At 36.6% G+C, this 27062-nt stretch overlaps 1 protein-coding gene and 1 pseudogene across 6 annotated transcripts; one reads left to right on the top strand and one right to left on the bottom strand.

Moving 5' to 3' along the window:
• Positions 1-1766: 1766 nt before the first annotated feature.
• Positions 1767-3064, bottom strand: LOC109435567 (protein NipSnap homolog 2-like; annotated as a pseudogene).
• Positions 2184-25181, top strand: LOC109435523 (C-type lectin domain family 4 member A). Of its 6 annotated transcripts, none has more exons than XM_074326074.2 (9): positions 2184-2321; positions 2448-2713; positions 10002-10191; positions 12413-12606; positions 14441-14557; positions 16127-16228; positions 21185-21336; positions 22412-22527; positions 23562-25181. In XM_074326074.2, exons 4-9 carry the CDS (start codon positions 12525-12527, stop codon positions 23701-23703), a joined length of 711 nt encoding a protein of 236 aa, XP_074182175.2. In that variant the 5' UTR covers positions 2184-2321; positions 2448-2713; positions 10002-10191; positions 12413-12524; the 3' UTR covers positions 23704-25181. The 6 variants fall into 6 exon arrangements, with proteins under 6 accessions (XP_074182175.2, XP_088653858.1, XP_074182178.2 ...); XM_088797732.1 differs by having other exon boundaries at positions 22412-22543; positions 23562-23664; XM_074326077.2 differs by lacking the exon at positions 14441-14557.
• The last annotated feature ends 1881 nt before the right edge of the window (positions 25182-27062 follow it).

The raw sequence follows: 27062 nt of genomic DNA, 5'->3' as shown, positions 1-27062 counted from the left end.
GTGTGCTCTCTAGTAGTTGCAGTTTCCCCTCGGGGTGTGGCTTCAGTGGTGGCTGGTACTAGCATGCAAGTACACAGCAGGAGAGGCTAGCCTCAAGTGCGCACATAGTGTTTGGAGTCACCTGCTGGGGTCTGTGCTGCCATTTTGTATTTGTGCAGCTGCAGGGGCCTGGACTGGCTGCAGATGTGGTTCAAAGGCTCCAATAAGGTTTGAGGTGGGAGTGTTGGAAAGAGTGGGAAGGGACTCAGGTGAAAGCTGAGTGAAATCTGCAGGTGGTCCATTAAAGTGCTTAGTTTCTGCAGTGGTGGAATCTGCTGGGTTTGTCTGCAGAGCAGATCACTGAACTTTGATCTCTCCTGCTGTATGGCTGATGTTGGTAGCCCCTGCTTTTTTCCCTTGTTCCTAGCCATCTCTGTGCATCTCAGCTTTGCCATTGTGGTGACACTGAAGCAGGGGCTTTCTGAACTTCCCCCAAATGGTAAAGAAGTTGATCACTCACCCAACTGCTCCTTTCCCAGTTGGGTGAGTGATCAACTTCCTCTCTGGGTAGTTGACTCTTGGTGCTGAGCAGTGCTGGCTGGAGGGGTGGGAGGATGCAGGCAAAATGAAACTCTTCCTTCTGTTCTTGTGTGGTTGTTCTCAGGGTTTTTGTTCCACTGTATTGCTAAAGTTTCTTTCTTTTCTTTTTTTTAAATTAGGATTTTATTGACTTTTATATGTTCTTGGAGAAAACCATTCACATGTAAAAGTTTGATATTTGATATGAGATTTATTCACACTTTTTTTTACATATAAATTAACTAATTTGGGGGTCAGACATAATATTTCATTTCAACAGGCCTTTTACATGATTATAGTCACAAAATCAGCACACTGTATCAGAAAACTAAATCAAACAGAGCTAGACAAAACTTTATGCTAATTTAAATCTCACCATGCACCACCCGTCATACATGATCATGGAAGTATCTGCCGTGAGCTTACTAGAATAATTGGAGAATGTCTGAGGTCATGAGTGATTGTTTACAAACTAAAACCCATTTTTCTAGTGCTTCTTGTTTTGTTATAGAAAGATGTTGCAGATAAAAATTAGTGCTATTCAGGGTGTTCGTTCAAAATCACATATGGTACACAAGTTCAAGCCATTGTTCCCCTGTTATACAGAGACATCACAACATACTGGATGGAGACTGAATTACTGATTAAATGTACCTTGGCAGCCACTACCAGCTTAGTAATGACGCATTGTTTACCATGCTGACTGATTGAAAATGAAGTGAATTAAAACATTCAGGTATTGCGTATACTCATAATTTGTTCCTAGTCTGAGACTCCAAAAACAAAAAAACTTCTAGAGAATCATGATAAAATTTGTATTTCTTTTTGATATAAGAAATTTGTCCAAAAAATCTGTAATTATAAAACAGATTTACTTTTTATAAAGAAATGGCTAGCTTTTTTCATGGATAGATTCTTATTTAGAGCTGATTCAAATTTTAGTTTGAGCCCTCTTCTCCCAGAGAGTGGGGAGGAGTGTTTCAATCTGATAAGTTATATTTAACAAACACAGGGATGTTCCAAAGCGGACTACAGAGCACAGTTCCATTAGTCAAACTGTAATAGTTTCCTTCTAATTATGTAAAATTTAAAGAAAAGAGGTCTCTCATAAGCTATGTACAGCGGTTTGCATTTCAGTGTTTTTCACTTGATATACAGTTAAAATTAATTTATGACAAGTACTTGTCACATAAATTTATGTAGGCACGTCTAAATTCTGTAGCTTTAATGGAGGGGCGAGGTCTTCAGTGGGATCATGATTCTGGATTCCATTTCCTGAACAAGTGGAACTGTATAATACACCAATTCTTCCCAGCCATGTTTATGCTATGCTGCATTCTGTATATCTTCCATTGTCTGAAGATCCCTGTAAACCCTAAGAGGATGCACCATATATAACTGCCTACTCTGAGAGAAGAATCTTCTAACAGCTTCATTATTGTCCTGTCTGAAGTGAATTGCATGAACCCAGTAATTGTCCCGTTCAATCATAGTTCCTGGTTGGAGTTGGTAAGATCTGAGTTCATATGCATGAGGTCCTGATTGGAACAGGCTCATTCCAGAAACTGAATTCAAATAGCAGCTGATTCTTCCCAGAGAGAAACATATTGCTTCTTGCCTTCCAGAATTCCACAAATTCCTGATTTTCTCTGAGTTTTATTCATGACTGTGAAGGTGGGATAGCCTCCTCCATATCTCCAGAGGTGGATATGTTGATTCTGCTCGCCATACCACGTGTTCCAAGTCCCTACCAAAGTACAAGGGTAATGTTTATCTTCCTACATCTTTGGCAACACCTCTTGACACATTTTGTTGTATGCTTCTAGGTCTTCTAGTTGAACCTTGTGAATCTGTAATTTGTATAGACTGCTTGTTTCCTTTTTGGCTAGGAGACTAAAGTGAGCATCTTTTCTTGGATCAACTTTCCAGACAAATAAAGATTTTAACCAGCTGTCTTCTCGAGGTCTGTTATTGGAAGACGTCCATCTGCCGAGCCAGGGCAGGAGGCTGCAGGAGCAGCCTGCTGCAGGAGGCAAGAAGCAGTCAGCCGAGGCCGCTCCACGGGCATGCAGCTGAAGTTTTTTAAGTGGACCACAGAGCTCTCCTAGACCTATTTGTGTTTATGGATGGCTGTCTATTTTTTCATCATCTCAAGGTACCCTGAAATTATCGCTTTCATAAACATCTTTATTATATGTGCTTTCAAACAGTTCGCTAAACGTTTTATAGAAGTGCTATCACTTTCATTCTGGAGGGGATATTTAAGTGCCTTAGAGATCCATCAGAATCACCTGAAGGGCTTGTTTAAACACAGATTTCTGTGCCCCAACCCCACAATTTCTGATTCAGTTGGTTTAGGGTGGAGCCCAAGAATGTTCATTTCTAACAACTTCCTGGGTGATGCTGATACTGCTAGTTTGGCGACCACACAAAAAACCACTCAGAAGTTTGGTAGCATGAGACTTACCAAGGCACCTAAGGTACCTGTTTGTCCTGCTCCCCTCATGATCTCTGCGTGATACCGTCAGTGGATGAACCAGCATGATGTCCTGTGACACGGTGACATGTTTAAGTTCTCTGCAGTATAAATGGTACGACAGAATGAAAGAGTTATGTAGATCTTAGGTAGGATGGTGAAGGTACGCTGTTGTTTCTGATAGGAGGAAAAGCTAATTGATTCTGATTTTTCTTGCTTATTTATTAAGTGGTGGAAAAGCTATCCGCCATATTAATAGTATATACTATACTAATAGGACCAAGACTACATTGATTTGCTCTAGACCTCACCTGACTAAATTTGTGATAATCCACTGCCATTCTCTGAGACCAATCTACATTGGCAAGATGGGTGAATTAAATCAAGAATATAATAGGAATCACCAAGTCTCCATCTTTGAAATTTTGCTATTAATAGTAGTATCAGTCTCGGTGATTTCCTAATGGATACTTTACAATTTGGGGTTTACTGTTTTGTTGCGAAAGGGGAGTATCAGGGACTTCAGTTTGGCTTTTTCACCGGAATGGATCTTCACAGATCTAAGAGACCATGTGGGGATTTTGCCATTTGCACCTTATTTATTCCACCTGTACAACAGGAGCTTGGGCAGTAACCATAGGGTGGATTCAGGCTCTCATGTCTACTGTTTTTGTGGGCAAAGGAAACTCATCAGACTTTGAATGTTTTGGAGTCCTTTATATATCTCTTTATCAGTTCTTGAGACCACATTTTATCAAAATCAAGCCTCTAGTTTTCAATTAAGAAACCGACCATGTTTCCCCGAAAATAAGACCTACCCCAAAAACAAGCCCCAGTTAAGATCATCACAGACACATTTGGTACATTATGACATTCCAGAAGAAGAGGACATGACTGTTTGAATAAATGTAGATTGTTGTAAATGAAAAAATAAGAGACCTAGCAAAGCTTGAATTCAACTGAGTTTCTAGTTTTCTAACTTGTAGAATCAAACTTAGAGTTCAGTTTTTGGCTTCTTCACCCTACAGCAATAAACAATAAAGGAGTTTTTAAACCTAGTCATAGAAATTCTGGTTTGCAGGTTTTACCTTAAGCCAAGAATGTAGGGCTTTGAGCTTGTTACTCTTCTTTTGTCCAGTGCCATAGAAGCAACGATTCTATTCTCCAGTCCTTACACCCTTTTGCCCCTTGCAGTCACTTGATCTCCTAAAAAGTCTTGTCTCCAATGGGCACTTTTTTAAAGGTGACAACAGATTTGTTTTAATTTGTTTTAGTTTGATCAGGCTGCTTAAAAAAAATACCATAAACTGGGTGGCTTATAACAACAAACATTTATTTCTCACAATTCTGGAGGCTGGAAAGTCCAAAATCATGACGCTGGCAGATTCTGTGTCTGGTGAAGGCCTGCTTCCTCATAGACAGCTGTCTTTTCACTATAACCTCACATGGTGGAAAGGGTAAAGCTTTCTCAGGCTTCTTTTATAATTTTTTTTCCCCAAAATATTTTTTATTAGTTTCAGGTGTACAAAACAATGTTAATAGTTAGACATTTATACCCCTCACAAAGTGATAATCCCCCTTCCCCAATCTACTACCCCTCTCACATCATATATAGCTGTTACAATTCCATTGACTATTCCCTGTGCTGTACTCCACACCCTGTGACCATAATATATATATTAAATTATAGTTGGCATTCATTGTTATTCAGCTTCAGCCTCAGGTATACAGCACAGTGGTCAAGCATCTACACCGTCCCTGAAGTGGTCTCCCTAATAAGACAAGTGCCCATCTGACACCCTACAAACTCTACAGCATTATTGATTGTATTCTTCAAACTGTCTTTCGTATCCCCATGACAATGTTGTGGTTACCAATTTGTGCTTTCTAATCCCCTCACCTTCTCCCTCATCTCCACCCCCTCCCATCTAGCAACCCTCAGTTTTTCTGTATATCTCTGAGACTGCTTCTGATTAATTTGTTCATTTATTCTATTCTTTAGATCCACATATAAGTGAGATCATATGGTATTTGACTTTTTCCTTCTGACTTATTTCACTTAGCATAATGTTCTCTAGGTCCATCCATATCGCTGCAAATGGTAACATTTCATTCTTTATGGCCGAGTAATACTCCATTGTATAAATGTACCACAGTTTCTTATTCTAGTCGTCTACCGATGGGCATTTCGGTTATTTCCATGTCTTAACTATTGTGAATAGCGCTGCAATGAACATAGGCAGCATAAATTTTTTTGAATTAGTGTTTTGGATTTCTTTAGATACCTAAGAGTGGAATTGCTGGTTCATAAGGTAGTTCCATTTCCAGTTTTTTAGATACCTCCATACTGATTTCCATAGTGGCTGCACCAATTTGCAATCCCGTCAACAGTACACAAGGGTTCCCTTTTCTCCACATCCTTGGTAATACTTGTTTGTTGATTTATTGATGATAGTCATTCTGACAGGTGGGAGGTGATATCTCAGGTGGTTTTTATTTACATTTTCCTTATGATTAGTGATGTTGAACATCTTTTCACGTGTCTGTTGACCACCTATATGCCCTCTTTGGAAAAATGTCTATTCATATTCTCTGCCCATATTTTTTAAGAGTTTTTTTTTTTTTAATTTTATTGGGGAAGGGGAACAGGACTTTATTGGGGAATAGTGTGTACTTCCAGGGCTTTTTTCCAAGTCAAGTTGTTGTCCTTTCAATCTTAGTTGTGGAGGGCTCAGCTCAGCTCCAGGTCCAGTTGCTGTTGCTAGTTGCAGGGGGTGCACCCCACCATCCCTTGCGGGAGTGAACCGGCAACCTTGTGGTTGAAAGGATGCGCCCCAATCAACTGAGCCATCTGGTTGCTCAGCAGCAGCTCAGCTCAAGGTGCTGTGTTCAATCTTAGTTGCAGGGGGCGCTGCCCACCATCCCTTGTGGGACTCGAGGCATCAAACTGTCTCTGCCCATTTTTTAATTGAATTGTTTTCTTGATGTTGAGCTGTATGTGTTCTTTATATGTTTTGGATATTAACCTCTTATTGGATATATCATTTGCAAATATCTTTTTCCATTAAATAGGTTGCCTTTTTGTTTTGTTGATGGTTTCCTTTGTGGTGCAAAATTTTTTAGTTTGATATAGTCCCATTTATTTATTTTGCTTTTGTTGTCTTTGCCCTAAGAGACATATCCAAAAAAAATATTGCTGAGACCAATGTCAAAGAGCTTACTGCATATGTTTTCTTCTAGGAGTTTTATGGTTTCAAGTCTTACGAATACATTTAAGTTTAACCCATTTTAAGTTTATTTGTGTATGTAATATAAGAAAGTCATCTAGTATCATTTTTTTTGCATGCATCTGTCTAATTTTCCCAGCACTACATATTGAAGAGACTGTTTTTATCCTATTGTATTAATGTAATCTTGCCTCCTTTGTCATAGATTAATTGATCATATAGATGTGGGTTTATTTTTGCTCTGCTCATTTTTTAATTGGATTGTTTTTTCTACTGAGTTGTATGAATTCTATATATATTTTGGATCTTAACCCCTTATTAGATATATGCTTTGCAGATGTTTTCTCTGAATCTGTATGTTGCCTTTTCATTTTGTTGATAGTTTTCCTTACAGAAGTTTCTTGGTTTGATGTAGTCCCACTTGTTTATTTTTGCTTTTGTTGCCTTTGCTGTTGGTGACAAATAACAATACTGTATTATATACTTGAAAGTGAAGATAGTAGATCTTAACTCTTATTACCACACACCCACACACAAGTGGTAATTATGTGAGGGGATGTGTTAACTAATCCTATTGTAATCATTTTGCAATATATACATGTATCAAATCATCGCTTTGTACATAGTCAACGTTATATGTCAATATCTCAGTAAAGCTGGAAAAAAGTGACAAATACTATATGAGCTCACTTATATGTGAAATTTAAAGCAGCTGAACTCATAGAAACAAAGTGGAATGGTGGTTACCAAGGACTGGGGAGATTAGCGGAATAGAACAATATTGGTCAAAGGGTACAAACTTCCAACTCTAAGATGAATAAGTTCTGGGGATCTTATGAACAGCATGGTGACTGTAGTTAACAATATTGCATAATACAATTCAAATTTGCTAAGAGAGTAGGTTATAAATGTTCTCATCACAAAAAAAAACCTAATTATATGAGGTTATGAAGGTGATTACTAATCCTATCATAGTCATTTCACAGTATATACTTGTATCATCTTCTTGTACCCCCTTAACTTACACAATTTTATCTCAATAAAGCTGGAAAAATAGAGTATAAATAAGAGTGACTAATTATGCTAATTTATGCTCAGAAGCTTAGACATATTTTGATGAAAGTTAGCACAATTTTCCCCAGCTTTATTGAGAAATAATTGACATATATCACTGCATAAGTTTAAGGTGTGCAGTATGATGGTTTGATTTACATATATTGCGAAATGATTACCAAAATGGATTCAGCTAACATCCATCTTCTCATACAGATACAATAAAAAGAAAAGAAAGAAGAAAAGGAAAAAGGAAAAGACATTCTCCTTGTGATCAGAACTCTTAGGATTTATGCTCTTAACAACTTTTCTATGTACCATACAAGAGGTCTGTTGATGTTACTGCCAATGTAGTTTCTTTTTCCAAAGGGTATATTTAATAAATACTTGATGATTGAAGGTCAGCCTGCAGTTATTCAGTAGGGGAAACTCTCAGGGGCTGATTGTTGTTAGGAGGAGTGTTTTTCAACCATTGACAGGTTGCCACAACCTATATTTTGTTGCCCAAGTTTTGTATAAAAATAATATTCAACAGTAGGGGGCCTGGGCACCCACATCTCTTCCTATATCTCACCAGTCACTACATAAACCCCCTTTTTTTTTTAAATCAAAATACTTAATATTCTTTTAGACTCAAAGGAATTATAAAATCTTTGAAAGAGATTTAATGACAATTTTGCAGAAAACATCCTTTTCTATAATATCCTTAAAAGACAGTTTTGCATTACCTGCTTGGGTAGCTCACTCATTGGAAGTTAACCTGTTGGAATACGAACAAATTTTGGGTTTTGGAATTAGGCAGGCCTGGGTTAAAATTAAAAGTCTGTTTTTATTGGATATATTATTGGCCAATTAGTTAACTTCTCAAACTCTGAATTTCCTCATTGGTCAAAATGAAGAATAACAATGCATACTTTTCAGAACGATTTTGAATATTAAGTGAGATAATAAAAGCAATGTATGCATCACAGTTTATAGGACATAGTATGCTCAAATGTGTTAACCATTATTGCAGTCTTTTTCACTGTTGCTTACTCTACTAGCAGGAGTATTTGCATGGAGGAAACCCATGTTGATTCATAACAATAAAGGGGAATGATTGACTCACATAACCAAGAAGGTCAAAGGTGAAGATGGCCTTTAGAGTGACTGGTACTAAGAACTTCTTCATGGACTGGTACTAGTCCATGGATTGCTGTTATATGGCCATCGTATCATATGAATTGTGTTTAGAAGCCCAAGAAGTCTTGATTATTACTCTTTGTGTGGGTTTGATAGAAGCATCATAAACCAGCAATGGAAAAACATAGAACAGTTTTATTTCCCCAATAATTGATATCAACTTATCCCTCTCTGTTTAAAAGTAAGGTCAGAAGAAAAAAATACGGCAGTCCATGCTTTTTTAGTTCTTTCTGTTAAACACTAGTCCTTTCCTATAATTGATTATTCAGTCTAGCTATTAAAATGCCAGACTCAAAGAAGTTTCTCGTGAGCCCACAGTGTCTCAATTGCCTTCAGCTCAAAATAGTTCACGTGCCAAAGTGTCACATCTTGGAGGAGACCTATTCTGAACCCCTTCAGTAGGCATGCTTGATTGAATCATTTGACACAAGGTCAAACTCTATCTTCAGCATCCTTGTCCTGTCTGGACTGACATCTCATGGCTCAAAGCTCCAACTCTAATCCCATGCTTGGTCTTTCTGGCTTGGCCCGTCCCCATCTTGAATCATCTTGTGAGCATACACTATCTAGGAGCCCACTGTGAGTGACTTCATTAACATAAAGTATCCAGGCTCACCATATGTAACAAAGACACTCTCATTACTCAGGAAATACCAAAGATTTAGAGGTTCCTGGGAACTGGGTACAAAGGCCACCCAAATTCTTGATTGCACAGATGTCATCACATCACACGCAGAAAGTGAATGAACTAGTGAAGATACACCATCAACTTCTCAGGGTTGTGGAACCTTCACTGTTTCCTCATGATAGATCCCTTACCACACATGACATTGCAACCAACACTAAATGCATATGATATTCATACAGCTTATTTTCCTTAATATTTTAAATATATATTAAGTTCTAGTGTTTTATTTCTGTGTCCTAAAGTATCCTCTTATACCACCTGGGATAGTTGTGTTCCATTTTTGAGATTACTGCCCTAGAGAGCCCTTGGCTTAATAGTTAAAAGAATGCTATGGACTGGATGTTTCGGTCCCCTAAAATTCATATGTTGAAATTTTAACCCCCAGTGTGATGGTATTAGGAGATGGGGCTTTTGGGCGATGATTAGGTCCTGAGGCTGATGCTCTCATGAATGGGATTAGTGTCCTTATAAAAGACCCAAGAGAACTTCCCTTGCTCTTCCTGCCATATCAGGTTGCAGTGAGAAGATGGCCATCTATGAACTAGGAAGGGGGGTCTCACCAGACATTGAATCTGCTGTCACCTGCTGCCTTGGACTTCTCAGTCTCCAGAATTGTGAGAAATAAATGTTTGTTGTTTAAGCCACCTTGTCTATAGTATTTTTGTCATGGCAGACCAGATGACTAAGAGGAAAGGATTGGGGTAGTTTACATTATTGTTCTCAAGTGTTTATTTCTTCCTCTGTGTGAGTACTAAACTTTGCTGCCCTTGACATATCTGTTTGTATGGTAGAGTGTACTTCTCTTCCCTATTCACAGGTTTATCCAGGTGACTTGCATTGGCCCATGGAATCAAAGTGGGTGTAATGTACACATTATCTGAATAGAGGATTTGAATGTTACTACATGTTTTGGCTTACAAGGAGCTGCTCTATGATCCTCGGTTCCAGAATGAGAAAATACTGAAGAGCCAAGCCAAGTTACAGCAGACCCTAAGCCCACATGTAATGTGAGTAAGAAATGAATGCTTGCTGTCATTAGCCGCTCAGATTATGGGTTGCTTGTGATACAATATAATCCAGTTAGAATGTGACTTACTCCACAGAAAGAAAGATGCTTTTAGGAATACAGTTTGCATTCTCTTTATTTTATTTTTATTTTTTTAACATTTTTTATTAGTTTCATGTGTACAAAACAATGTAATAGTTAAACATTTATCATTTATATCCCTCACACAGTGATAACCCCTCTCCCCCCATCTACTACCTCTCTGACATCACGCAGAGCCATTACATTTCCACTGCCTCTATTCCTAATGCTGTACTCCACTTTTTGTAACTATATATATATATATATATATATATATATATATATATATATATATATATAATTGTCGTTGACATTCATTATTGTTCAGCCTCAGCTTCAGGTGGACAGTGCAGTGATCAGGCATCTACATCATCCCTGAGGTGGTCTCCCTAATGAGACAAGTGCCCATCGGATACCCTACACAATCTTTAACATTATTGATTACATTCCCCAAATTGTGCATTCTCTTTATAAGCTTACATTGTTAAGCCTCTGATAATCAATGATTATTATTTGGAGTAGGGTGTGTGCATGCACACCCGTCCACATGCAAGTGCTTGTTAGATCTAGTAATTATTTGCTAGAAATTTGTATGGATTAGCTCTTCCCCTTTCCTTACTGGTGTGGGTTTCAGAGACTGAGCAGGCTAAGGAGGGTGTCCATGTGGTGGGGCAGCCCAATATGGGGAGTCAGAGCCCAGGCAGGGTGAAGAGGGCTTACACACATGAGGGTGAGCTTGTGTAGGATGTTAGAGCCTAAGTGGTAGGATGGAATCCAAGTGAGGGTGAGGGATCAGCATCTAGAATCAGTCTAGGGAAAGCAAGGTTATGGAGGGTGACCTAGCATACGGTATCAGGCCTGAGGGAAGTGAACAGGATGTCCATGGGTGTTGGCTGGCCTTATGCAAAAACACCCAAGCAGAATGAAGAGGGCATCATCAACAATGGGTGCCTAGATTGAGTGCTCAGAGCCCAATCATGGAGAGAAAGGCATCTTAGTGAGGAAGTGGCGACAAAGATTGAAGATTGATTCTATCCAAGGGGTTGATCCAATAAGGAAATAAGTTAAAGATAATGGAAGTGAATTTCTTACTGTCACAGAAGTTAGAAATGTGGAAAGGGAGAAAACTGGAATAACTGGTGTTGGATTGGAATTAGAGGTAGAAGTGTAAACTCATATTTTCAATATGTTTAGATATAGAAATAAATATAGAGGTGTGTGTGTGTCTGTGTGTGTGTGTGTGTGTGTGTGTGTGTGTGTGTGTGTGTGTCTGTGTCTGTGTCTGTGTATTATGCAGGAGAGCATGTCTGTGGAAAAATTCCACAAGAAGGATATAATTTTGGGAGTGTTTTTCTCTTGGCCTTTGGAAAAGAATCATATTTAGCACTCAGTTTATCTCCTTCTAAACTGTGATTCCATTCAATTATCTTAACTGTTAAAATAGTAATACATACCTGTGTAGCCTTTTGTTGTGGTGTTGTGGAGATTAAAGGGATAGAGAAGGGTGGCCTAGTCCTCTAACATCCAATAGAAAGAGATGCTTTCAGAAGTTGCTGGAGTTGGCTGTAGCAAAATGAATGGAGATTCATGATGCAGTTAAGAGCAACAGAGAAAAGCAGAGAGCACTGAGGTACGGCTTTAAAAGGCATATGATCTAAACTTTCACTTCCCCAATACATCAGAGGATGCTGACTCTTGAAAGTGGGAAGCTCACATGTGAGTTTTTGTCAATGATCCTCTTAGAATGTGGTCCCAAAAAGTTGCTTTGGGACAGATATACGGCCAAAACTGATGAGAATGTAGCGTGAGTGAGTATATGCCAATATTGATCGGTCTACAAATAATCATGTTTTGCATGTTAAGATAAATGCAAACATTTGAATTTTATTCTTGCTGTGAGTTCAGATGACACAGTTCTCAGAAAATATTTCTCTAACTGCTTAGTTCCTCTTTTTCTTTCCTTCCTATTTCTTACTCCTACCCTTTGACTTTCTACTTTTATTACTTTGGTAGCATATCTTTAAAAGTTATGGTTTTCACTGTGCTGTTCCTGGAGACTGGGTCTCTGTTGTAAGGTTTTCAGTTCTCATGAAATTCATCTTTGGGCTACTTGCCTAACTGGGGCCTCTGTTCTCATCTAGCTGCACAATAGGAAGTCTGACAAGTTGCCATCATGTTTGGTTTTCATTTTGAAATGTTTTAAGGAAGAGATGAGAGTGATTTTTTGAAGGAAGTAGAAGATCTCTTACCAATATGACTTCAGAGATTACTTATGCTGAAGTGAGGTTCCAAAACGAATCCAAGTCCTCAGGTACCAAATCAGAGCCTCCGGCAGGTAAGAAACATTTTCTAGTGGTCAGAGTTAATGATGAGGTGAAGGGTAAAGAAAAAGTACTATAAATGAAGCATAGGTGATATTACTTGCTGGTTTTCTGACTGGCCACATTTGGAAATATAGGATTCTTAGACGATTGAGTTGCTTGAGGATAAGCATTAGGTGTTGTACGTTTGTACTATAATAAAACACATGTGAGAAATCCACTCTAGTTTTGAGCTAAGGAGAGTGCTAATTATGTGGAAAAGTTGTCCTCCTGTGTCTTCTGAGGCTCAGTGAGACTGTAGTCAAGAATTTGGGTACAGAAACAAAGCCCACTAAATTATCTGTAGTCCCTGCAGATTGATGAACTAGTGGGCTTTGTTTCTTTTTTGTTTATTCTAGTTTTTTGTTTTTGCTTGTTTTAGTTTTAGGTGCATGGACTTTGTTTCTTGATTAGTTAGAGGGAAAGAGTTTGGTGGAGAGTGTTGTGGGTGTATTTGTTTATACTGGACTAAAGTGGAACAAAAGATCATTGCAGATAAAAGACTACAAAGCCTTATTTTAAAAAGTCCCTTATATCTCAAGGGAAATTGCTCTGTAATCAGAAAATCCGTTGAATACTGCATCTCTGAAATAGATTCAACTAAGTTTGGGAATCGATAAAAGGTAATTTGAGTAGCACATATAATATCTCAGATATAGAGCAAAAGAAAGAAAAAAGGCATGTGAAGTATAAGAAGCCATGGGGGAGGGGGTCATCTCATGATTGCTCATGTTTTCCAAGACACTTCTGTGGAGACATAGAGAATGCTCTGTAAACCTGTTTTTTTCCCCCCTTAAAAATGTATGTATCTTCTTTATTATGTGGTAAAATGTTCACTGTAAAGAAAAACTAAAAACTAGAGGTACATAAAAAATTTTATTTTATTCTTACCATCTAGAGATAACTATAACTTACATTTTAGTATACATCCTTCTAGATAGAGATATATATATACATAAATGTGTATATGTATTTTTTTCTAAAAATGAGATCATAGTATACATTTCTGAGGGTTCCCCCCCCCCCACCGGCAATATATCATAACTTTGAGAAAATAATTCTTAACCATGAAATGTTGACTACAAAGGTCTGACCTTATCCTAAAGCTGTAATGAGGGATGATTATAAAGATTTATGTGCTATGGTATTATTTAAAGTAGTTAAAGTTGGAAACAATCTGGAAGGTTATTTAAATATATGTAATCAAATACTATGCAACCACAATAGAGAGTGTTGTAGAAGAAATATGGCAGTATGAAAAATGTTCATGATATAGCGAGTACAAAAACAATAGGTCAGAAACCATTATATATGGTGTGATATATGGTGTGTCAGTCCTGTGGGAAAATGTATGGGTATATACGTATTCTCTCTGTCTCTTTCTACACACACACACACACACACACACACACACACACACACACGGTGCCAAAAAATGTATACACATTATAAGAAAGAAAAAAACTGTTAAAATTGTAATACTCAATATATACTAATAACAAAAGATGACTACAAGTCATGTGTGTACATTTTTTTGACACCCCCGGTATATACTCTAAAAATTGCTGGAAGGATATATATCAAAGTGTTAACAATAGTTGTCATCAATGGCAGAAATTAGTGCTTTTTATGTTCCAAAGTTTCTACAATGAACATTATTTCCTTCGTAGTTTTACATTATTTCAAACGCTGTATTGTTAGTAATACCTAGTATGTCATCCAAGAAAAGGGAGAAGAGGAAGAGAAGGAGAAAGAGTAATTAAAGGTCAGAATATATTACTGATGAAACTAATTTAATTTCTCCTTCAGCTCCCAAAGAGAAGACCAGCCCTTATAAAAGTAACCCTGGTTTTTCCAAGGCACTTTTTCTCTCATTGCTGATACTTCTGCTGCTATTGGCAATCTCATTTTTTATCGCTTTCATCAGTAAGTATCCAAATTAAACTATAAGGAATGTCTGCCTTACACAAAGAGAGGATATCCATTATATACTGATATTTAACAATGGTTTTATCCAGAAATCTAGGAAAAAAGTCTTCTTTGGGTGAGGGGGTGATATAATTAGTGGGACTCCACTGGAAATGTTTTTTATTTGAATTTAGTTACTTTTCTATAAAAATAATGGAATCCACTCTCTTTATAGAAATTGAAGACTATATGTTTGTACAATGTGTTTGTGTTGTAAAGTAAAATCTGTCGGGTACCATTTCTACACTAGACAGTTGTGTAAGTGACGGCAAATCTAGATTTCCTTAGTAGTATTTATAAGGCGAGGCCTTCTTTCATACACAGATACATATTTGAGGATGAGCAGGTGGACAAGGAGATGGGAAGAAATATTCCAGGAAGAATTTCCCATTGAATTTTTACCTTAATTATTTCTGTCCTGCACAAGACTTGTGAGATCTAAAGGCCAAATTGGCAAATAGGTGGATTTCTGTTTATTTTTGGCTTTAAGAATTTATCAAGTTGTTAAAAGGCATAAAACCTAGTACATCCATTTGGGTAGATATTTTATTCATTCATTTTGTCATTCAATAAGCAAGGATGGCCATCAACTTTATATTAGATACTGTGCCATACAGAATCTAGACAGAGCCCTTAGTCTCTCAAAAAGTTCAGAGAATGGTGGTAACTGGTCACATGAACCAGTGGTTACAACATTGCACGCTAAGTGTTGTATAGGTAAGAAGCACAGAAGGCCAAAATACGCTTCTTGAAGGAGGTGACATCTTGAGCTGTGTGTACCAAAAAATGATATAGAGATGTGAGAGAGCATGGAAAAATATTAGGAAACCCAAGTATAAATGACTGAACATATGGTGCTAAGTGAACTGTGAGAAATGAAGTTGTAGGTGGGAAAAATAAGCAGGGCTCAAATCATGAAGTGTGTACAATTCTAAAGAATTAATTTTTTTCCCTGATGGTGATTGTATCAGTTATCTTCTGATGCTTAATAAACCAATCAAAAACTTAATAGATGAAAACAGCGGCTATTTATTTAGCTCATGATTTTGTGATTTGGCACTCAGCTAATCATGGCTGACACCAGGAGTTAAGGGGGAAGAGAACTGGGAGGTCAAAGAGGAAGGCGCCCTAGGATATTACTGATGACCATTGCAAGGGTGATTTTATTGGAGTGGTGGAAGCAGAAGCCATTTTTCTCTCTACTTCTCTTTTCTCCAAGCCTTAGCTTTTGCATGCATCATATATTTAGCACTGAAAGAGAACATGGATAAGTCCGTTTAGATATATAATACACCTGTTAGGTCCTCTTTCAACTACTGATCTTTCAGCTATTTCTGGAGAAATTTATGGTTTCAAAATCAGCAGGTTTAGGATAACATTGAATATGGGGTGATGGGAAATCTTTCCAGTCAGGTTTCTTCTGCACAATTAGGCATTTGTAGGTTTTGTTCCTATAAAGAATAGGAACAATAAAGAACAAAGGTATAACACTGCCAGGAAAATGAATGGTCTTAATCTCTTTTTCAGTTTTCTTTCAAAAATATTCTCAGCTTCTTAAAGAAAAAAAGACTGTAAAAGAATTCACTCACACATCTTTGGCCTGTATGAAAGAAAATTTGACCATGGAAGGTAAAAATTAATGTTCCTATAATTCAATTGTTGACTATACTGTGTAAGGATCCTCAATCAATATTTCTGTGAAAAAAATTCACGGGTCATACTAAGTTGGGTCTCATGATCATTTTAAACTTTAAGTATACAGATATATAGGATCTAAAGTTCTTATGTGAATATCTTTAATTTATCTGTGCAAGGAAATAGTCTTAGTTGTAAAAAAGGTTACATTGCTTTTGGATTTCTTCAGCCTTCACTTCTTTCCGAAATTTTTGTGCACACTTCCTCTTTTTCTCACATATCAGTTAAAACTTACACTCTCAAGAGAGATCTAAGCCATTTGTGTTTTTAAAAAATTTTTTTCTGATTAAAATTAATTGGATTGACAATTGTTAGTAAAGTTACGTAGGTTTCAGGTGTACAATTCTGTAATACATCATCTATATATCACATGGTGATGGAAGAAAACATATTGTATGTTCATAAAACATTTCTGGAAGAACACATAAAATACTCTTACAGGGTTTTACCTATAGAGACTAGGATTGAAGATGTTGGAAGAGAAAGTTATAGTTTTGTTTTATGAAGATGATGATGTTGATATAAAGATACTTTATAGTGATATAAATGTGAATGTGAATTATTTAGTTAGAAAAATAGACAATTTTTAAAGAACAGTTTTATAGTTATAGCAAAATTGAGCAGATAATACAGAGTTCCCATGTCACTCCCCTCCCCTCTGCACACAGTTTCCCCAGTTACTAACATCTTAACATTAGTAAGGTACATTCATTACAACTGATGAACCAGTATTAATATACTAGCATTAATTAAAGTTCATAGTTTATTCAGATTTCTTTAGTTTTTCTTTTAAATTTATTTTTTAAATTTATTGGGTGACAATTGTTAGTAAAATTACATAGATTTCAGGTGTACAATTCTGTATTATGTCATCTATAAATCCCATTGTGTGTTCACCACCCAGAGTCAGTTCTCCTTCCATCACCATGTATTTGATCCCCCATACCCTCATCTCTCACCCCTCACCCCCCTTACCCTCTGGTAACCACTAAACTATTGTCTGTGTCTATGAGTTTATGTTTCTCATTTGTTTGTCTTGTTCTTTTGTTGTTTTTGGTTTATATACCACATATCAGTGAAATCACATGGTTCTCTGCTTTTTCTGTCTAACTTATTTCGCTCAGCATTACACTCTCAAGATCCATCCATGTTGTCACAAATGTTCCTATATCATCTTTTCTTACCATCAAATAGTATTCCATTGTGTATATATACCACAACTTAGATTTCTTTAGCTTTTACCTAATGTTATTTTTTAAATTTTTATTCTAGGACCCCATCCAAAATACCTCATTACATTTAGTTTTCATGTTTCTTTAGGCTCCTCTTGGCTGTGATGGTTTCTCAGATGTTTCTTAGTTTTGATAACTTTGGCAGTTTTGAGGAATATTGGCCAGGTATATTGTCAGATGCCCCTCTGTTGGAAAGTAGCGGTATTTTTCTAATGATTAGACTGTGGTTATTGGTTTTTGAGAGGAGGATCACAGACATGAAGTACCATTTTCATCACATTATATCATATTTTCATCACATTATATACTATCAACATGATTTTTGACAATTGATGTTGACTTTGATCACATGGCTGAGGTAATGTTTGTCATATTTCTCCATTATAAAGTTATACCCCCCCCCCTTTTCATGCTGTACTCTTTGGAGGGAAGTTGCTGTATGCAGCCCACAATTAAGTATTGAGGAATTATCCTCCCTGTCCTTTAAGGTGGAGCATTGTATCAGTCTGCTTGGGCTGCCATAACAAAACATAGGTATCCCCCGCTTTTCAGAAGTTTGCATTTTGCCACTTCACTTACACAAAAGACCTAAATTAGTATCTGTTTTTGTTAACCAAAGTAAATCTGAAGAGGATTTTCACTTTTACAGAACAAAGCAAAAAGCAAGCAAAGCAGTTACTGTTTGTTTTGCAGCAAGCTGTTAACAGAGACAGCACACACCTGAGCAGCAAGAGTGGCCCCGCCAAGCTCCTTCCCAGGCAACTGCACTCAGCATCTCAGCATCAAGCTGCCACAGCTTTGATCTGTGTCTGTGAGCTTTGGTGCTTTATCTTGATTTATTTTGTGCATCCATTAGCAACAAGATGTGTCCTAAGTTATCAGAAAAGCCTGAGAGGTTATGTTTTGGGTCTGAGGAGCTATGGCTCCTGTTCTTGAAGACCGGTATTAGAAACCAAGCTCTGCACACTAGGTATGCTCATTGCTACTGGGGTATCATTTCTTTTAGGCCTTCTCAGCTGATAGAGCAAAAAATTATATATGTGTGTACTAACCTGTGTATTTACATATATCTATGAATATTTCTACATGTAACTATCTGTACCTATAAGTTAAACATCAGTTTTTACTGATGTCTCCAACTCTAATCCATTATCACATGCATCATTCTAGTCTACACCCCTTGATATCTTTAAGTGACAAATCTGGTTCTCACCATTGCCCAATACATTTACTTAATTATTCAATTCCAAGTAACATAGATAATAGTATCAGAATCAGAAACTCATACCACCATGGGAAACAACTTTATAACTAGAATACAGAGCTTATGCACAGTTTCTTTTGTCTTTTATAGACTCCATTTCCAAAGATACTTAGGTCATCACCCTCTTCAGTGTGGTTGTTTCCTACACTTGTAATACAGTTAGATTCTATTGTCACAGTCTTCATTCTTTAATGGGATCCCCTGACCTCCTAAATGAATTTTAAAAATTTGCATACAATAAATATGTAAAGTTCTATTGATTTTTGACAAATACATACTGTCATATATTCATTATTACAGTATCACACAGAATAGTTTCAGTGGTCTAAAAATTTCCTGTGCTCCTTCCTCCTTTCCAAACTCTTAGTAATCACAGAAATGTTTACTTTCTCTAAACTTTTGCCTTTTCCAGAATGCCTTATCATTAGAATTATATAGTAGGTAGTCAATTTACAGTGGTTTATTTTACTTAGCAATATGCATTTAAGGGTCCTGCATGTCTTTTCATGACTAAATAGTTCATTTAAAAATCACTGAATACTATTCCTTTGTAGGGTGTGCCAAAGTTTGTTTATCCTTCCACCCATTAAAGGACATCTTGATTCCTTCCAGTTTTTGATGCTTATAAGTAAAGCTGCTGTAAACACTTGCATATAGATTTTAGTGTGGGCATAAGTTTTCAACTCAATTAGGCCAATACCACCTAGAAATATTTTGCTGAGTGTAGTAAGTCAGACAGCAAAAGACAAATGTCATACGATTTCACTTATAAGTGGAATCTAAAAAACAAAATAAATAAACAAATGAAACAGAAACAAACTCATACATACAGAGAACATTTTGATGGTGATGGGAGTGGGGTTGGGTGTGGGTGAAAAAGGGGAAAAGATTAAGAAGTACAAATTGGTTGTTACAAAGTAGTCCTGGGGTGTAGGATATAGCATAAGGAATATAACCAGTAGTGTAATAACGATGTATGGTGTCCAGAACCAGATGGCTTCACTAGTGAATTCTACCAAACATTCCAGTAGGATCTAATACCTAAGATTTTTGCAAACAACGCCTCGGATAAGGGGCTAATATCCAAAATACATAAGGAACTCATACAACTCAACAACAAAAACCAAATAATCCAATTAACAAACGGGTAGAGGACTTGAACAGACATTTCTCCATACAGATGGCCAATAGACATATGAAAAAATGCTCAACATCACTAATCATCAGAGAAATGCAAATAAAAACCACAATGAGATATCACCTCACACCAGTTAGAATGGTTATCATCAACAAGTCAAATAATAACAAATGTTGGAGAGGCTGTGGAGAAAAAGGAACCCTCATACACTGTTGGTGGGAATGCAGATTGGTGCAGCCACAATGGAAGGCAGTGTGGAGTTTCCTCAAAAAATTATGAATAGAATTATCATATGACCCAGCAATCCCTCTCCTGGGTATCTACCCAAAAAAATCTGGAAACTTTTATCTGTAAAGACATATGTGCTCTGATGTTCATTGCAGCTTTATTTACAGTGGCCAAGACATGGAAACAACCAATAGAAGATTGGATGTGGTATATATACCACAATGGAATACTACTCTACCGTAAGAAAACACGAAAGAGTGCCATTTGCAACAACATGGATGGATTTGAGATTATTATGCTAAGAGAAATAAATCAGACAGAAAAAGTCAAGAACCATATGATTTCACTGATATGTGGGATATAAAACAGAAAGCAACAAAAGAGCAAGACAAACAAATAAGGAAACAAAAACTCATAGACACAGACAATAGTTTAGTCGTTACCAGAGGGTAAGGGGGGAGGGAGATGGTATAAGAGGGTAAACGGGGTAATATATATGGTGATGAAGAGAATTGACTCTGGGTGGTGAGCACACAACATGATATATAGATGGTGTATTACAGAACTGTACACCTGAAACCTATGTAACTTTACTAACCATTGTCTCCCCAATAAACTTTAATTTAAAAAGATCAGATAATTCTAATATTTCTGTTGTATTGCCATGTACTTGTTTTCTTTTTCTTTTACATTAATTTTGAGAACATTTTGGTGTTTGGTATAATGAGTGATTTCCCACTGAAACCTAGATGTTTCTGTATAATGTTCTGAGTGTCTGGATCTTATTTAAACCTGTTTTAGCTGGCTTTTCCTGATAGCACTCTGGCAAGGGAAAGGGGGCCCTGCTTTGTTACTGCTTGTTGTAGGTAGACTTGACCTTTACATCTGATGGACGGGGGCTCCTTGTTACCTCTGGATGCAGACGGGAGTTCCGGTTTCCATGGGATCCCTCTTGGTCCTTAATTTTAACACACACTTTGTGAATTACTTTTCTTATATTGTACCTATATGGCCTTATGTCACTACAGACAAAGACTGGAGCTGCTGCCCAAAGGGTTGGGAGCCATTTAGTTTGAATTGCTACTTCATCTCTACTAAAGACGAAAATTGGGATGAGAGTAAGAAGAACTGCTCAGGAATGAAGGCTCACCTTCTAGTGATCAACACCAAGGCTGAGCAGGTACTTTCTAATAAATAATGAAGTCAGGAATTTTGTCTGGGTTTTGTCCACCTTTTGGCTAGGGAGAACATCTTTCATTGTTTTGGGATATTGGCGCTGTGGCAAAAGACTTTAAAATAGATGGGAAATGTCACTTAAGCTTTTACATTCCACACCTTGTTCCTGCTTCCATGAAACTGATCTCCCTCAAAATAAATGGGGACATTTAAAATATAATATGTGGGGATTGAAAGGAAGAATGAAATTATTTCAGCCTGAGATATCAGTTTATTATTGCAACATGTAAGTATTTTATAAATTACAGTTTAACAGAGAAGGGGTATTAGGTCAAATAGGGAAATAAAGTTCAATCAGGAAGAGTCACCATCAACAATCAGAAATGAAGTAAAAGAATCTGAGGTTGTGAAAGGAAAATAACTTAATCTGCAAATGTTTTCTCATGCATAACTTTGAAGTATATCATCTCTTAGTGAAGAAAAGAAGGGTAGTGAGTCTGAGATGAGAATTCACTATGATCATGGATAGAAACTGCTTCCATATGTATTGAACATTGCTATACTCTGAATGTTTGTGTCCCCTCCAAATTCATATGTTGAAATTCTGATTCCCAAAGGTGATGGTATTAGGAAGTGGGGCCTTCACGAGGTGCTTAGGTCATGAGCACCAATAAATTGGATTAGTGTTCTTGTCAAAAAGACCCCAAATCGCTACATCGCCTTTCCACTATGTGAGGACACAGCCAGAAGGTGCCAGACTTGCCCCACCATGCTAGTACCCTATCTGGGATTCCAGCCTTCAGAACTGTGAGAAATAGATTTCTGTTGTTTATAAGCCACCCAGTCTGTGGTATTTTGTTATAGGAGCCCAAGTAGATTAAGACAAATATCATGCTCACAAGGGATGTCTACGTATGGTCCTGCACTGCACAGTGGGAGAAGGCCTAGGATCCTGGGCAGGGCCTCCATGTGTTTGTTCCTGCATCTTCTCCTTTCCTTCTCTTCTCCCTAAAGCCATAAAGAAATCAATTCAATGTGAATACTCTAAAGTCTGTCACTGCTTTCTTTTCTTCCTTCAGAAATTTATCACTGGGAAACTGGAAAAAAGGAACGCTTATTTTGTGGGGCTGTCAGACCCAGAGGGGACAGGACACTGGCAGTGGGTTGATCAGACACCATACAATCAAAGTGCCACGTGAGTATAGAATTAGGTAAAGGAATCCTGTGTCTTGGATCATCAGGCATTTTAGGGGGTCCCGACTATCAATGCCAACTGTCAGGTATTAAAATAAAATAGCTCACTCTTCTTTTAACTCTTGGGCACTATGTTAAATAATTTTATTTATTATCTAATTTAATCACAAAGAATTCTATGAGGCACACATTATTTTTCTCACTGTAGAGCTGAGAAAGCTGAGTTTAGAGAGTTTAGGATACTTCAGTGAATATTATCCAGTGGTGGTGTCAGTGGTCCTTAAACCAAGTCTATCTGATTCCAAAGTCTGTGCTTTTAACCAGTACATTTATATTTCTAAATATAACTAATATTTATGTCTGTAATGATTATAACCAATTGACAATATTCTCTCATAAAGCAAATAAGCTAAATTCTGATAGCTTTATAATATCTCATATTTATGAAGGTACTTTGAAACTCTTAAGTACTTTAGAACATTTTAGTACATTACTGCCTTTGGTCCTTAGGTGAAATATATAGAGGTACTACTTTATTCTTTGTTTTTTAAGATATGTAAATGAGTGAAATTAAAATACTTGTCCAAGATAACAGTAATAGTAGCAGATTCAGAGATTTTAGTTATTTTTTTAGACTCCAAAAGCAGTACATTTAAAAAAAAAGAAGGAAACAAACTACATTGATTGATACTTGGAACCAGGGGACCAAGGTAAAACCTTGTCATCATTTAATGGAGCAGTGGCAGTTCCCTAGGAACAGGGCGAATAGATGGACAAATAGAAGGGAGCCTCCGGAATATCTACTAGGAAAGTGTTTATGCCCTAAGATAACACAGTACTGGATGGTGTAGGCTTAGTTTTCAAGGGAAATGTCAGAGACACAGATGGAGAAAACATTGCATGAGAAGAAGGAAAGGAATGATTTGGGCACATCTGCCTTGACTTTCACAAAGTTAAACCCTAGCTTTCTCCCTCACTGTCTCTAATCCTTCTCACTATTTGAAGACACATCCTCATCCTTTTTCCCCCTTTCAGATTCTGGCACCAAGGTGAACCCAGTCATCATGATGAGCGTTGTGCTTCTCTGAATACTCGTCAGCAGAGATGGGGCTTGAATGATGTCCCCTGTGATCTACCTCACAGATCAATTTGCGAGATGATGAAGATCTACTTATGAATGAAAATTCTCCATGAACATGTGGTTTACTTGGTGTCCACCGTTAAAGAGAGCTAATTTGCTTTTTACTTTTTTTTTCAAACCTTTTTTTTTTTAGTTGGGGAATATTGGGGGACAGTGTGTTTTTCCAGGGCCCAACAACTCCAAGTCAAATCTTTGTCCTTCAATCTAGTTGTGAAAGGTGCAACTGTTTTCAATCTTAGTTGCACGGGCTGCAGCTTATCATCCATGCAGGAATTGAACCAGCAAACTTGTTGTTAACAGCTCAGGCTCTAACCAACTGAGCCATCCCTCCGCCCCTAATTTGCTTTTTAAATTTTATGTATAAGCTTGTATAAGTGATCTCCATAGAATTTTCCAGTAAGCTATCACCTAGTCCACCTATGATAAAATCAGTGTACACATTCATTTATTTATTCATTAATAAAATGAAAATATACTGAGCATTTTCCATGTGCAGACACATACTGGAGAGCCTACCTGCAGACAAACAGAGGAAGCATGAGCCTCCATCCCAATTTTGGTCTAATTGCTAAGGAGTTTGATACTGATATAATGATATGATGTAGATTTTTCTCTTTATGGGTTGGTCAAAAGAAAATAATACTGAATATTACATTCCATTTCTCAGAGAGATTTATTATTTTCACTGAAAGCAAACTATGTAGCAGTTGGAATATTATATACCTCAGTGTAAGATAAATTCCAGCTTTGGTCCAGTGGGCTCTTGGGCTCTTAACATTCTCTGTTTGGTCTTGGATTGTTATTTAACATCAGAGTACAGCCATAGACTAATCAGAGATTGAGTATTGGATATTTAGAATTATAGTTATTACTGGTGTGAAAAAGAATATAAACAGAGCCTCTTTAAAAAGGGAGTTGGAGTTGCCATCCCAGAGAAGTGCCTTGCATGTCTTACTCCTCCTTCGGGATGTTAAAACTTGGCAAAATAACCTTTGTACTGGACCTAAAGGAGCACTGTATCCCAAACAGCTGTTTGCAAGGATAACAAAAAAAGCTGATATTATGACTACCTGGCTGAAAATTAAAGACATTCTTTAGAAATAGCATTACTATGTTAGTCTTTCTGCACCTATAGAAATCCCTTCCTTCTATTCATGTAATTGTTTCCCTCACCTTTCTCATAAACACACCTTGTCTTCAACTTATAGTTGGAACGCTATTTGGGTTTCTGCCTGAATCATAGCTTTTGGATCTCAAATGCTTGTTGCCTCTCACTTTGGCCTTTTGTTTTTAGGTTAACACTGGTGAGTTGATACAGATTTATATTCCTCAGGTGTTTTGATACATTTTTTTCTTTGGTTAAGTTTTATGGTTTCTATGTATGGTTTGCCACTCCAAAGGTCCTCTGGTGTATTTGTAGTCCCCTTTTTACCACAGTTCTTACAGATCATTTTCTTTCTACAACAATATAAAATATATCATATTTACAATAAAGCCTGTAATTCATTGCTTTAGTATAGTAGTTATAATTGATCATGATAAAGCTAATCCTCACCATGGTTATCCCAATATGACCTGAGATCATACCCTGATATTCTTGATACAACTCAGTAATTACATTTGCCACTTATTTCCAAACAATATCTAAAGTTTAGTTATTTTTATACAGGTCTGATCATATTTATTGTATATAGAATTTACCAGTTTATTTCCCAGAGAGCAACTTACATAATAATTCTGGGGAAACTTTATTTACAGTGAGATTTTCCCATTATTATTATATTTCAATCATCTGGGAGTGGATTGTAGGAAGAGCAAAAAGAACTACATTATTAAATGCCTTTGTCAGAATAGATATGCTTAAAATGGAGTGAAAAGAAGAATGGTAATATTAGTGCTGGAACTTTTCTCCTCTCTGCACATTACATTTATGAATGTGGTTCAGAGCCTATTTTAAAAAATATTCCCTAGATCACCATTAAATCAAGATTGTATATAATAGATTTTATGTAATTTTATTGTTTAAAGAGTGACATTTAAGTGAAGAATCATCCAGCTGAGTCTCAATCAATGGACAGAATGGTGGAAAATAACGAAGTAGTTGTTTTAAGCCACTAGGTTATGCTTATTTTTCAGCAATACTGATATATAACAGACACCTTCAAATTATATAAGTTTTGAACCAAGATTATGAAGTTCTCTGTTTTCTCTAGAGTTCTCCGTAGCATATTTTTATACACAAACCAATGGAATAATTCGTAATTTGACTCTAGGGACCATTGCAAAATTCAGAGCCCTAAAAAGAAAACTTAGAAATTGCATTCAAATTGCTTTCTTTGTGTTATTTTCTCGTTTCTTTCTCCAGCTTCTAAAATAGGTATTACGTAAAATTACTAATATACTATTTCAGAACTCTAGGAACACATTCACTATGTTTCTAAAAGCATTGACTTTATTTGAAAAATCACATCAAGTTTAAATTTCAGTAAACAAAGTCATGTTTTTATTAGATGTTGATTTTTTCAAAGAGCCCTGACTTACATACATCAATGGGAAATAAAGTAATTTAAGTAAAAGTTGTTTGCTTTTAATAATAAAGTACTTTGGAACTAAAGTACAATGTATATATCTTCTGGGTAAGTGGTTTAGGCCATAGTGTTGACCTTTTTCTGGTCTTCTTTTTAGAAGTCTTCAAAATTAGTATTTTTTAAAAATTGCCCCTTTTATCTGAAATATGTGCTAATTTCTGGAGTAGAGGCATAGAAAAAACTTTCTCTGCCTAGATTAATGTGTTCACTCAATATGTACCTAAACTGAAACAAAAATTTCAAATATCTGAGAGACAGTGACATTTGTGATTGTGTTGTTTTAAACAAAGCAAATCACTAAGATTGTTTTAACAAAAACTCAATAATACCAATCTTGGGCAATGAGTATCAACTTATTTTATAATAGTGAATTAAAAGTCTGAGTTCTTTGCAAAAGGATGCTATTTTAAACTTACTTGCCATTCTAGTTCATTGGAGCAAGCAACTTAAAAATATGATTAATTCCATTACAGGTATGTAGTTGGAACATATGTAGTTAAAGAAACTTGTCAACTGAATGCATCTTATGCTTTATTGTGGGAGGTCGTCTGTTCTGATAGCTGAAATGTGCAGTGAAATGATACATTTAGAAGCCTGGAAAACCTGTGGTTTAGTATGTAGATGTTTCATCTGCAAAAGATTGGGAATGTTATCATTATTGCAGACATTTACAATGTCTGACATTATAAACATTATTTGCAACTACTTTTTAATCACGAAAACATCACATCAAAAAGGTACATACTCTTGTTAACTAAAATTAATTAGAGCATTTGGGAAATAGAGAGAAATTATTTCTCTCTCTTC

This window comes from Rhinolophus sinicus, chromosome 1 (genome assembly GCF_057876585.1).
Source record: "Rhinolophus sinicus isolate RSI-liver-muscle chromosome 1, RSI-T2T, whole genome shotgun sequence".
In the NCBI taxonomy this organism is placed as follows: domain Eukaryota; kingdom Metazoa; phylum Chordata; class Mammalia; order Chiroptera; family Rhinolophidae; genus Rhinolophus; species Rhinolophus sinicus.
Note: the sequence above shows the minus strand (reverse complement) of the source record. Positions and strands in the feature narration are given on the sequence as shown.